At 44.6% G+C, this 13,225-nt stretch overlaps 1 protein-coding gene across 1 annotated transcript; it reads right to left on the minus strand.

Moving 5' to 3' along the window:
• Window positions 1–2,650: 2,650 nt before the first annotated feature.
• On the minus strand, window positions 2,651–7,454 carry SHISA3 (shisa family member 3; the record flags this gene model as incomplete). Its single annotated transcript, XM_081876010.1, has 2 exons — window positions 2,651–3,416; window positions 7,160–7,454. The coding sequence occupies 2 exons, from the start codon at window positions 7,452–7,454 to the stop codon at window positions 2,971–2,973; spliced, it is 741 nt and encodes a 246-aa protein (XP_081732136.1). The 3' UTR covers window positions 2,651–2,970.
• Window positions 7,455–13,225: the final 5,771 nt, after the last annotated feature.

The raw sequence follows: 13,225 nt of genomic DNA on the forward strand, positions 1-13,225 counted from the left end.
ACAGGCCTAACTTAGTCATGTTCATTTATTTCAATGGGTCTACTTTGAGTAAAACCACCCTATATTTCTGCGTTTCCACCCCCTTCGTTCAGCCCAGACACTGAGATCCAGCTCCGAGGGCCTTCTGGCGGTTCCCTCACTGCAAGAAGTGGAGTTACAGGGAACCAGGCAGAGGGCCTTCTCGGTAGTGGCACCCGCCCTGTGGAACGCCCTCCCACCAGATGTCAAGGAAATAAACAACTATCTGACTTTTAGAAGACATCTGAAGGCAACCCTGTTTAGGGAAGTTTTTAATGTCTGGTGTTTTATTGTGTTTTTAATATTCTGTTGGGAACCGCCCAGAGTGGCTGGGGAAACCCAGTCACATGGGCAGGGTATAAATAATAAATTGTTGTTGTTGTTGTTAGCATTAAAAACAGGAAATCATTGCTTTAATTGGCTACTCAACAGATTCAGAGGTGTACAGTGGTGCCTCGCAAGACGAAAAGAATCCGTTCCGCGAGTCTCTTTGTCTTGCGGTTTTTTCGTCTTGCGAAGCAACCCTATTAGCGGCTTAGCGCTATTAGCGGCTATTAGCGGCTTAGCGGCAAAGCTTAGAAAAAGGGGGGGGGAGCGAAAAAAATCGCAAGACTTGCAAGATGTTTTCGTCTTGCGAAGCAAGCGCATAGAGAAATTCGTCTTGCGAAGCGCCTTGAAAAACGGAAAACCCTTTCGTCTAGCGGGTTTTTCGTCTTGCGAGGCATTCGTCTTGCGGGGCACCACTGTATTCAAAAACACAACAGAACACAACTGTTTGCGGTTGGACAAAACTCTGTCACATTTGTTATAACGGAGCTTGCTTCTACATATATTCTTAAATTAAAAACACATTGCTTTACCTGGGCTCCTTTGGGAGGAAAAGGCAGGATAGAAAATTTAAAAACAACAAAAGATTTCTTAAAATTAAGATGCAGCACAAGAGATGGGAAACCTGCAGTTCTCCAGCTGTTGTTCAACTCCAACTCCCATAGGCCCCAACCAGCATGGCCAGTAGTCAGGGATGATGGGAGCTGCAGTCTAGGAACTTTGGGGGGGGGGCAAAGGTCAGCCACCCCCAGTGTAAATAGTTTACACACCTGTTAATTTTGATTTCTGACCATTTTAAGTTGTGCAAAAAGTTTTCATGTACTCTCAGCAGGCCAATAAATTCAGCAGTCTTACAGGCCATTTTGCCAATTCAGAAATATAAGCAATTGTAGGAAAGTAAACTACTTATGCTAGTGGGAGCCAGCATAATGAGTCCCACTAGTGCCAGGGGGGTTTCCCTCCTCCCCACAAGCTCCATAAACAGCTCTGTGGAGGTCAGGAGAACCCCCAAAACAGCTGACAAGGGGCGGAGAGGGGATATTGCTCTAATCAGAGGAAGCATCTCTGCTGGCCTAATGGAACAGTCTCCCTAGTGCGACTCTGAATTCCACCCCATGTTTCCATCAATTCAAAACAGAAACATATTGGACAACCAAAATATTGTTTCAGCCGTGGAGCATTTTATTGGGAGAAAACCAGTGGCTACAAAACATTGTCAAGCTTGTCAATACATTTTAAGTTACAGTTCTTAAACATTATTTTAGATAGTGCGGATTTTACAAAATAAAACTTTTATTTACCCAGCTTTGTCTTCTAAGTCACAGGACAAAAACTCAATAAATAGGCAAGGCTACTTCAGCATTTTAATGTTTTATACGCTGCACATTTGTGAAATTACTGTATAGCTTTTAGATGTTATTACAACTTATTCTCCTGACTGTGAGAAATTTTGTACAAACTCTTAGTTAAAGCTTGCATATTAGTGAAATACCCAGCAATCTCATCACATGTGAAACTGTCCTAACACAACGGTCTATGCTATCACACATTCAAAACAGTGCATCACTTTTTTCCTGGCCCTACAAATGTTGGCATTGGTTAGTGTCTTTAATTCAGTGTTAAGATATCCTTTTTTAAATAAAAAATAAAAAATGGGGCTTATAATCATTAATTTTCTTTCATTTTATTATTGTTCTTTTAGTGACATGATCTTCCAATATCTATGAATAAAGCTATTCCCTTTATAATAAGTGAAACTAATTCTGGTGAATTTTTTTAAGGTAAGCCTATATTTAAAACACACACAAAATGCAGGGCAAGATCCAGTCAGATATCCCACTATCTGGAGCTGATATGTTCACATTGAAACCATCACTAATGCTACCTATTGCCTAACAATGTGGTTGTTTAATATCTTGTTTTCCTTGTATCCGCCAGAACTCTGCTCATATTAGATCACAAAAATCATAGAATTGTAGAGTTGGAAGGGATCCTGAGGATCATCTAATCCACCCCCCTGCAAGGCAGGAATGTGCAGCTTTACTCACACAATGACACACATTAGTCAGGTGACACTTTCTGAATGCAGATATGCTCCAAATTGACATCAGTTGGGAATGTGCATTTTATTCCAACAAGTCCAAAGGTAAAGTAAAGGGACCATTATGTCCAGTCATGACTGACTCTGGGGTTGAGGCGCTCATCTCGCTTTACTGGCCGAGGGAGCCGGCGTACAGCTTCCAGGTCATGTGGCCAGCATGACTAAGCTGCTCCGGCGAACCAGAGCAGCGCACGGAAACGCCGTTTACCTTCCCACCTGAGCGGTACCTATTTATCTACTTGTACTTTGATGTGCTTTTGAACTGCTACGTTGGCAGGAGCAGGGACTGAACAACGGGAGCTCACCCCGTCGTGGGGATTCGAACCCCCAACCTTCTGATCGGCAAGTCCTAGTACCAAACAAAAATTCCTGCAATAATTGACACTTTTTCTAAACGGTAACTCACCCATTCACGTTATTTTCAGTTCCGTAAGCAGAGAACACCACAATGAAAACCACATAACACAGGAGTCCATTGTGCTTCTTAGCGAAAGCGCTGTTTCGAACGCTTCGTTCAGCTCTGGCTAAGTTTCCAGAACGCTCTTCCCAGTTAGAGACGGCTCGGAGTCCAAAGGATAGGAGAAATATGGTCCCGACACCAAAAACCCAGAGGGCTGAGAGAGGCTGACGGAGTGGCCCATTTGCAAGCAGCCTGGTGTGTAAGGTGGAGGTGAAGGTGCCGCTGTACAGCTAGACTCTGGCCTGGCAAATGAAAACTTGCCGAGAGAGCCGGCCGTGCAACTTGAGCTGGCGGCAGAGCTAGATTGTCTCGATGGAGTCCTTAAGCTAGTGGAGGTCAAGATCATTGGCAAAGTCTCCATCTGGTAGCTTCGGAGAGCAAACCGGATCGGCTGTGGCAGCGTTTGCTTCGGCCTTAGACACGTGCAGCAATAAACGGCGACAAAGGAGCCCACGAAAAGGAAGGCGAGGAATATTGATCCGACGATCAGGAATGGCACATAGACTGGTTCTGAGCGAGACAGGAAAAGGAAATTATGAACAGAATATAGCCAGGCTTTGTGCATTAGAAAATCATTGCTTATATTCTTCCGTTTTCGAACAAAGGGCTTCGCAAAGATGATGGCACAATAATCAGTCTTAATAGCATACCTGACACTAATTCTCTGGGTCACTCACTAATGGGTTGGAGCCAGACTAAATTAGTTCCACTTCATTTCCAATCAAATCAATGGGACATAATTTAAGCTAAGATGAGCTTGTCCGATTGATTTTGATGATGCCTACGTTCAACAAACTGAGTCTGGATCCAACCCCAGCTAAAATTCTAACTGGTCAGCCTCCACTTTCTACACATGGAACAAAAATCTCACTGGACAAGTTAAAAAAAAAAAGTTTGCGATCAATGATTCCACCCTCTACTAGAATTCCCCAGTTAGTTCAAGCCGCCATTCTAACCCTGTATTTCCATTCAGGAAACTTTCCTTCCTTGAAAGTTGTTTGTTGTTAGAAGAGTAACTATTTCCAACAATATTTTTTTCCACTTGGCATGTCTGAACCTACTTTGTCTACAGAATGCTTCCTTTTTCTTTGCTCCCCATTTCCTCTCCTTTCTGTTTAACACCGACCCTGAGAAAAACTTTTGCGAAATTCACAAGGCTATCACACTGCTTGTGGTTATTATTTTTAGATGGTCCTAAGAAAAGTACTGCACTAGAGAACCTGGCATATTTTTCTTATTTTCAAGAGTGAAGGAAGTGCTTTTGGTTTCCAGCAATTTCCCCCTCCTTTATATGAAATGAACACGTAAATTCCAAAACTGGAAATGTCTTAAACCAAAACACTACAGCTCCAGAGCTCTAGAATGCCTTTTTATGAAGACAGTGAAATAAAGATTTTGTTGCAGAGTTAGGTCTGCAGTCCTGACAACTGCTGAACTCAGTGGAACTGGTGAATGGAGCTGCAAACCTAGGCACACTTTAACTTGGGAATAAGTCCCAACGAATTCATAGGAAGTCGGAGGAAAGATGCCCCAAATTTGGCTGCAAATAATTTGCTGGCTGTATTTGCAAACTTCTTCAATTTTTTTACAAGATGCAGAAAACGGGGCAGCGGGTGCACTGACTCGACAGGGATTCTGACTCTGAAAAGGATAGTAGACCAATTCTGCTCTTTTGAATGTTAAGGTTACAGCCTTGTGCACAGTAACTTGTTATGGGGGCTTAGATCTGATGTCAATCTTTGTGATTTCAGTGGGGACTGTTGTATATTTTGTTTTTGTTTTGTGCTTGGGAGTTTCTTTTCAAATTAGGTGGGGCAATTGGGTTTTTTCCTACAAAACACCAACAATGTGCTTTGGGGGACATTTACAATAGGAAGAACATAAGAAGAGCCTGCAGGATCAGGCCAATGGGCCACCTAGTCCAGCATCCTGTTCTCACAGTTGCCTGTGGGAAACCAGCTAGTAGTATTCAAACACAACAGCCCTCTTCCCTCCTGAGGTTTCCAGCAACTGACATTCACAATGTGACCTGAATATTTTCCTATTTACCCAGTGATCCAATTCTGAAGATCTAGGAAAACAAAAAGGAAAGATAAAAGTTGCAATAATGTTGTATTGCACCTTCTTTTACTGCAGTATATTTGGGGTGGGCTTTAAAGGGATTCTATTTTATTTTATTGAAGTTGCTTTCCTGGACTGGACAGCAGCAAAGTTTATGATGGGTTGAAGTTTTTCTAATCCAAGTACTGACCGCCCAAGATAGCAGCTTTGAAAGTAGTAAGTCCATACTACGTACCTGAACAAGAAAGGTAGTGATCTCTCTGTAATATGTTTGTGTCCCATGAAAGGGCTGCTTTCTACCCCTTTTTAAAAGTCTAGGGAGTCAGTAAAGTTCTCCCAAGCATCGCCCATGAGCTCTGCTATTTATCTGCGACTCTGATCCTCTCTCAGTGGATTAAAAGCATGAAATAGAAAGGGGGGAAATGCTTGTCAGACTTTATATTTTTGAGGATTTACCAAGCCCACCTGCTTGGCTGGTGAATAACATTTTGAACACAATCGTGTGCAAGTTTACTCAGAAGTCCCACTGTGTCCAATGGGGCATACTCCTCTGTAAATGCACACAGAATTGCAGCCTTTGTCCCTTAATAACTGGTGAAAATAGCAGTGCCACACATGACCCCACATCTGATTTGGGGCAGATCCTGACCTCCTAGGATAGGTAGCAAATGCCCTTCACTTCTAGACAGACTTAAAGACACCCCCACTTTAAAAAATAAAAAACTTTTACAATGAATTCAGCTAATTAAACAGTCCTAAAATTTTGTTAAAGAAAGAATAGCTAAGCGCCAAGGACTATGCAATGTAGAGGCTTTCTAAAACACCACAGTGAGCTTTTTGCTAGAAAAAAGGCATCAGGGTTTTCTTAAGATTAAAGGTAACCCTGCAACAACTGCTAGAATGCGTTCCGGAAAGACAGGCGGATTTCAACGCTACCCAAACTCTTCTGAGCAGCCACTCTCAGGGCTTGGCGTGAAAAATAAATTTAGCCCAGCAATTTTCCTTTCATCAAGGCATGTGGTGGGGACCCATACAGGAGGAATATTTAAGGCTGCCAACCTGCGCCCACTTTCTTCGCACTAAGTTCCGCAGAAATTTATGCCCAAGGAAATACACACATAAGCTGCCTGCTCTCCCTGAAGGTGCTTGTGGTTCCACACAGCCTGAAGGGCAAAATCGAAACAGGCGGTTTGTAGTGGGATCCATAGGCGCCAGGGCAGGAGGAATGGCCTGTGAGGAGATACGACAGCCATCTTCCAATATCTAAACGGCTGCCCCATGTTTTCTCCTGCTTTGGATGCTACTAACCAACGACTTCAATTTACAAGAAAGGAGATTCCGACTCAACATTAATAGTAACTTTTGGACTCTATGAGCCGTTTGACAGGAGAACGGCCTCAAATCTTGGGAGATGATGGGCTCTCCTTCCTTGAAGGTTTTTAAGCCGAGGTTGGACGGCCACCTGTCATGGATGATCTGGTTGAAATTCTTGCATTGTAGAGGACTGGACTAGAAAACCCTCGGGGGGTCCCTTCCAATTCTGCGATCCTAACACATCACATTGATTCCTGCCATCACAAAGGGTTCGACTAGATGCCTCTCAGGATCCCTTCCAACCCTGCCTTTAGTTCTGCATTGCATGGAGGTGGACTAGATGATGATGATTCTTATTCTTATTATTAAATTTTATTTATACCCCGCCCTCCCCAGCCAAGACCGGGCTCAGGGCGGCTAACACTAGGTATAAAACAATTAATTGAAATACAACTGAAAAACAAGATTAAAACACAACATTAAAATGGTGACTCTTGGGATCCCTTCGCACCCTGCATTTCTTCTTGCATTGCACGGGGTGGACGAGATGATGATGACGAGGATGCTGATGCTGATGATAATATTTTATTTATACCCCACCTTCCCTAGCCAGGACCGGGCTCAGGGCAGCTAACACCAGGAATAAAACCATTAATTGAAATACAACTGAAAAACAAGATTAAAACACAACATTAAAATGACGACTCTCAGGATCCTTTCCAACTCTGCATTCAGTCCTGAATTGCCCCGGGGTGGACGAGATGCCGCGCAGGGCGCCCCTTCCAACTCCGAGTCCGCGTTTCCACGCCACCGGGGACCCGCTTCTTTCCCCCGCAACCCACTCCCACTCCTCCCGGCGGTTCCCGGCCGACACTCACGGGCGCTCCCGGCCGGCTGCTCCGCTTGCGCCGGGTCGTTGGTGCAGCCGCCCTGCTCGAGTCTGGCGCCGGCGTGGGCGCAGCAGTAGCGCAGGGCGCACGAGCCGCAGCAGATGGCGGCGTCGGGCGCGTCGAAGCGCTCGGGGCAGGCGAAGCCGGCCGAGTAGGCGCCGCGCGCGTCCACCCAGCCGTGGCAGTACTCGCCGCCGCCCAGCGCCGCCGCCCCCGCCGGGCCGCCCCACCGCCCGGCCAGGCAGCCCAGCGCCAGGCAGCGCAGCCACGCGCCCGGGCCCATGGCCGACCCTCGGGCGACTCCCGCTGCCCTCCCCGAGGCGCCCCCTGAGGAGGGAGAAGGCGGGGACGGCCCCTCCCGCTCCTCCTCGCCTCTCCCCGCCGAAGCCTCTGGGCCACCGGCGGCGAGGCTCCCCCTTCCGAGAGCGCCTCAGGGAGGGCTTCGCGCCCTTCCCGGGGATGGTGGTTTTCGCCTTGCCCTCCGGGATACGTTAGAAGGGACCACGAGGGTCCTCTAGCCCAGTGGTTTCCAGCCTTTTGGGGGAGGGCCATGCCCCACCTAAGCATCTCTAAAATCTTGATTGACACCCCCCCATGTGACATATAGTGCTTATTATTCAAAAAGTGAACTCCTCTTCAAGTGGAGGAAGCCGAAAAAGCCATTAACTGTTGATAACTCATTCTGGAATTGCCCCCCTTAAAAATCAAATTACCCCACGTTGGGAACCATGGCTCTAGCCAAACCCATTCTATGCTGTTATTATGGTTACATATACAGTGGTACCTCAGGTTACATACGCTTCAGGTTACAGACGCTTCAGGCATAGCTGTCAAGTGTCCCTTATTTGAAGGGACAGTCCCTTATTCCAGAGCCATGTCCCGCTGCTGTCCCTTATTGATGGATGTCCCTTAAATGATGTCCCTTAAATTTCAAGGAAGCAGCTCCTCTCCCTCCTTGCCGGCCAGGGAGGAGGGAGGCTCCAACTGTGTTGCTTGGCTGTGTTGCTCACCCAAGAAGAAGTCTAAGAATGACTGGGGGGTGGAGCTTGCATGCCTTGTGTGTGGCTAGTTAATGCAAGCTGAGGGGGTTTTTGAATGCTGGACACCATTTTGTTGCACGTGCTGCTGCAAACTTTGCAGTGCAAAGCCAGGCCGGGGAGCCATCTTAAGTTGAGGCTGCATAGGCCTTGTGGTGCATGTGATTCAGATTCTATTCAGTTGAACCTCTGGTTACAAAGTTGGTTGGACAGTGTTCTCGAAGCTACCAGCATGAATTTGACCAGACTGCAGGAGGACAGGAAAACTGGAACAGGTGAGGCTGCAGGTCCCTTATTTTGGCTGCTGGTCCCTTATTTTCAAATCTGTAAGTTGACAGCTATGGCTTCAGGTTACAGACTCCACTAACTCAGAAATAGTACCTCGGGTTAAGAACTTTGCTTCAGGATGAGAACAGAAATCGCGCGGCAGTGGCGGGAGGCCCCATTAGCTAAAGTGGTACCTCAGGTTTCAGGTTAAGAACAGACCTCCGGAACTAATTAAGTACTTAACCCAAGGTACCACTGTATTATATACCCCGCCTTATTCCTTGAAAGGCTCAAGACGGCTTACTAATTATTAAGAGAAAAGAGAACCGCTAACGACATGGAATGATAACTTGAGGGTGTAATCACAATAAGTAAATGTCATTCTTTCCATCCAGCCTTTTAAGCAGACCCAAGCATGTGAGAGCAGCAAGAAGGCCCATGGAGCCACCTGTTTCCCTTTCCCAAACAGGCGTTGAGGGCAGTGCAAGGGGGCACAAAATAATAATAATTAACAACAATAAATAAACAAACAAGGAATTGTCCCTATTGCCTAGGGGCAGTCCCAGATTTATTTGTTCCAGTTGTGGCAGAAGATGATATTAAATTAAAAAGTTTCCACCACGTGTGGTGAGTTACCCTGGACACCCTTAAATTTTTAATGTTTTTCCTTTTCTTCTTCTTGGGCTCTGATCCCCCCCCCCCCCGGTGATTTGTTGGTATGTGATGAGTCCCAGATTTACGTAACCTCCAGCATGAAAATAGGGACGTCCTATTCCATCATCATCATCATACATTTATTATTTATATCCCTGCCCATCTGACTTGGTTGCCCCAGCCACCCTGGGTGGCTCACAACATACCGTACATAAAAGCATAATAAAACATTTAAAGAACTTCCCAATATAGGGCTGCCTTCCTGTCTTCTAAAGGTTTTATAGGTTACTTAACTGCTTGGCTTGGGGGGGTCGCATAACTCCATACCCTCCAACAGTTCACCAATGAAAATAGGGACGTCTGATGGAAAAGTGGGGCATTCTGGGATCAAATCAGAAACCGGGATGTCTTCTGTAAATCTGGTACTGTTTCTGGGTAACAGGGACACTTGGAGGGTCTGTAATAAGGACAATGGTGCCCACCTGATGCCCACTTGAGATGTGCTAGAACTGAGTTCCCATGAGTTCCAGCTGGGGAAAAAAGTCTTGCTACCTACATAGAAAACTGTAACTGAGGGTGTAATCGTTGTAAGTAAATGCAATTCTTTCCAGCAAGCCTTTAAGCAGGCCCAAGTGTGTGAGAGCTGTAACCAGGCCCACAGAGCCACTTGCTTCCCTGACCCAAGCATGCCTTTAGGGCAGTGCGAGGGGGCGCAGAATAATAATAATAAATAAAAACAGAATTGTCGCGAAAACAATAAAGCGGTGGGGTTTTGTCCTCACTCAGGGCACTTGCCATGCCTCCCTCACACTGAAACACCTGTGTCAGACCTGCCTAGAGGCACCTCATCCAAAACTGTATTTGTAGCCATTTCTTTAAAAGTTTGGTACAGCCAAAATGGGATGAAAATGTTTAAACAGGTATGATTAAAGGAGGGGGCAGAATTATAAGATCCAAATTTTGCCTGCAAAAGGTCCCCTTGCAAAACATGTCCATAGACCAAGGAGCGGGGATTGGCATGTGCACAGTATGTATGCATGCACAGTACAAACATTCATTAGCTTGTTTGCAATGTGTGAAACAATTCATAGAATCATATGTAGAGTTGGAAGGGACCCAAGGGTCATCTAGTCCAACCCCCTGCAAGGCAGGAATCTCAGCTAAAGCTTCCATGACAGATAGCCATCCAACCTCTGCTTAAAAACCTCAAAGGAAGGAGGCCCGAGACCCCAGGGGGAGAAATCCTAGCCAGAAGTCCATCAAAAACAAGTGGCCATTGTGGTATCAAGCTGTTTGTTCAATGACATATCTTACGATCCTTTTTTCTTATTTATTTTTTAACAGTGTCGGAAGACTCTTGCATCCCCCTTCCCACTTGGAACCGAATCCATGGTTGCATTTGGCTTCTGAAATCTATGCAGACTGAGCCAACACTTTTATTTACAAAAAAAAGTGGTCTGAAAGACTAGAAACTTGCTTTAATAAAATTAATCTGCTAAACATGACACTTCATGAGCCTGGTATTGCACAACACAACCAACAGGTTATGGAATGCATACAGCTTCAAGCATGACAGGCCATAAAGGTAAATATTTAGGAAAGCCTATTTCTGTATGTTCCAGATAAATTGTGAATCAAGTCAAAAAGTGCCTAGGATGCTTATCACACAGTGGGAACCCTTGGATGAAAGCTCTCAGTGGTATCTGACAAGCTAAGCTGTCTTCCTCCTGACAAAGTTGATGTTCTATTTACCTCAGTAAAAAGATGGAGTTAATTCTGAATGCCTGCCTGGTCTCTCTTCAGCTTTCTGTTGAGAAGAGGGGAGTAGAATAAGAAAAAAGAAAATATGCATATATTAGGAACTGGAGCAATGCAGACATTGTGGGGCCAACAATTAATTGCAATGGACCATCTCCCATTCTGCCCTTTCTCTGCTTGTTCTCCAGTGCCTAAAACAAATCTATAGGACAGTTAGAAAGGGCAAGATGAGTAACTGAAACTTAATGATAATGCTAGTGTTTATAGGTATACAACAACCCACTGTCAAGATTAGTTTGTGGAAACAGACTCTTGCATAAAGGTTCTTTGCAAATCTGGGAAAGTAAATGAGGTAATGATTAAAAGAAATGATTGGGGGAGGCAGGGGGATAAGGGGGAAATCAAAAAGGAGATGCAAGCAGGAATGTATTAATGCAAATTAACCTATTATATTTTGTAAGTCTAAGAGAGAACATCTTGTCCATTTTCAGTTTTGTTTTGTCTTTCTTCCCTGATTTGGTCAATAATAGGTTTGCAATTATGACGGGGAATGTCCCAGTTGATTCCTTTGGCTTCTTCTATATTTTCACTTTTAGAAATTAAATAGATTGGCATTATAATGTCGTTCAGGTATTACTAATGATATTCATACTAATACCAGTAATTAGTATGCCACACATACTAATACAGATAATTAACAAAATGCAGCTTTTGTGATAAAAGTCCAGTTGCCTGGATTCTCTTTTTAGCTTTGTATTTTCCAATAACTTAGGAGATCTCATAAGCATATTTCATCTCTCCCATCCCCCCAAAAGAGAATTTTATTGGAGTTTGAGCTTGGTGATTTGCTTTGACAAATAATGGAAAGGGGAAACACCCTTTTATGAGTTACAACATACATACATAAAAATACATGCATACAATCAAATCCAGCCTGAAAATTGCTCAGAAACCAAGAGTTAGAGCTGTTCTGTGTTTCCAATATGTTTTCTGTCTCCTGTTTGGCTGTCCTGAGTAATTGTCACATACAGCTGTCATACAAAGAGCAGTGTTGTTAACTGGGCAGGTTCCCAGTCACTTCCTATTTGCAATGCTCTGATGCTTACATTGCTATGCACTCTTGTCACAGTATTTCTTCTGTCATTGCATCTCCATAGATAAGCCTTTTGTAATGATGACTTAAGGGCTATTTGTCTCTTTCCAAGGCTCAGGCCTAGTGATCCTGTTAAACCATCAAGAAGAGTTTTGCAATATTAACAAAGCAAAGTATGACATATTTGAATTGGCCGATTTCCCCGTTCCATGCATTTTTAAAACAAGACATCTTTCCCACTTCTGCCAGCAACTCTGTCAGTCCATTTTAAGGCACGTTGAGTCAGCGGCGAATTGTTTTGTTGTTTTATATGGATGTCCACCCCACGCCAAAGACTCAGATAGGGAACAAAGGAAAACAATGAAGTTCCATCACATTCACTGAAAATTCACCAGCCCGCACAAGTAGGTCTTGTAAGACTTCCCAACGGTGCTTAAGCCTGTATTTCAGCAGGTCTGTAGCGGGACGCCCTTCTTGTCTGAACCTGATGCACACCAATGTATTGCTACAGAATGCTCCAAACAAAAACACCCCTCGATTTGCAAGTTAATCGAGTGGGAACTGAGCATTTTGCGAAAGGCAAAGTAAGATTGGGAAATCCTCTAAGAAGAGGGGTTGGTTTAATAAACTAATAAACTATATCACCCTCAGCACCCAAGCACTGTGTCCAGTGTTGGCATTATTATGCAGCCTAGATGATGCTACATCTAAGTTGTTACCTCCTGCAAGCATCCTCTGTTCACAGCGGTTCTCAACCTGTGGGTCCCCAGATGTTGTTGGACTACAACTCCCATCATCCCTGAGCTCTGACCTTGCTAGCTAGGGGTGATGGGAGTTGTAGTTCAACAACATCTGGGGACCCACAGGTTGAGAAAGGCTGCTAGTGCTTCCACACTTCTTGGAAATAACTTGTCTGCCTTGAACATGTATGTGTGGAGCAGAATAGGAGTACTCTGAGCATCAGGTAGAGTTGGGGTGAATACAGAGATGTGAGGACCTGGGGAAAGCTACTTTCCCTCCTGTTCCCTGACCCAACAACATTCTAGAATTAATAAAGAACTAATGGACATACCAAGAAATCTGGGTCACCTGCGTCTCCACTATACATTCTTGAGAAAAGGAGCAATAAGAGGACACTAGAGAAAAGAAAAATAAAGACAGCTATTATTGCCTGTTGAGTAGTTTTAGACTTTGCATTTAAGGGGTCACCCTCTTTACGCCACCCTTGCAGCGTTTAAGAACTCC

The sequence above is a fragment of the Podarcis erhardii genome (genome assembly GCF_964252035.2).
Source record: "Podarcis erhardii genome assembly, chromosome: 9".
Taxonomy (NCBI): domain Eukaryota; kingdom Metazoa; phylum Chordata; class Lepidosauria; order Squamata; family Lacertidae; genus Podarcis; species Podarcis erhardii.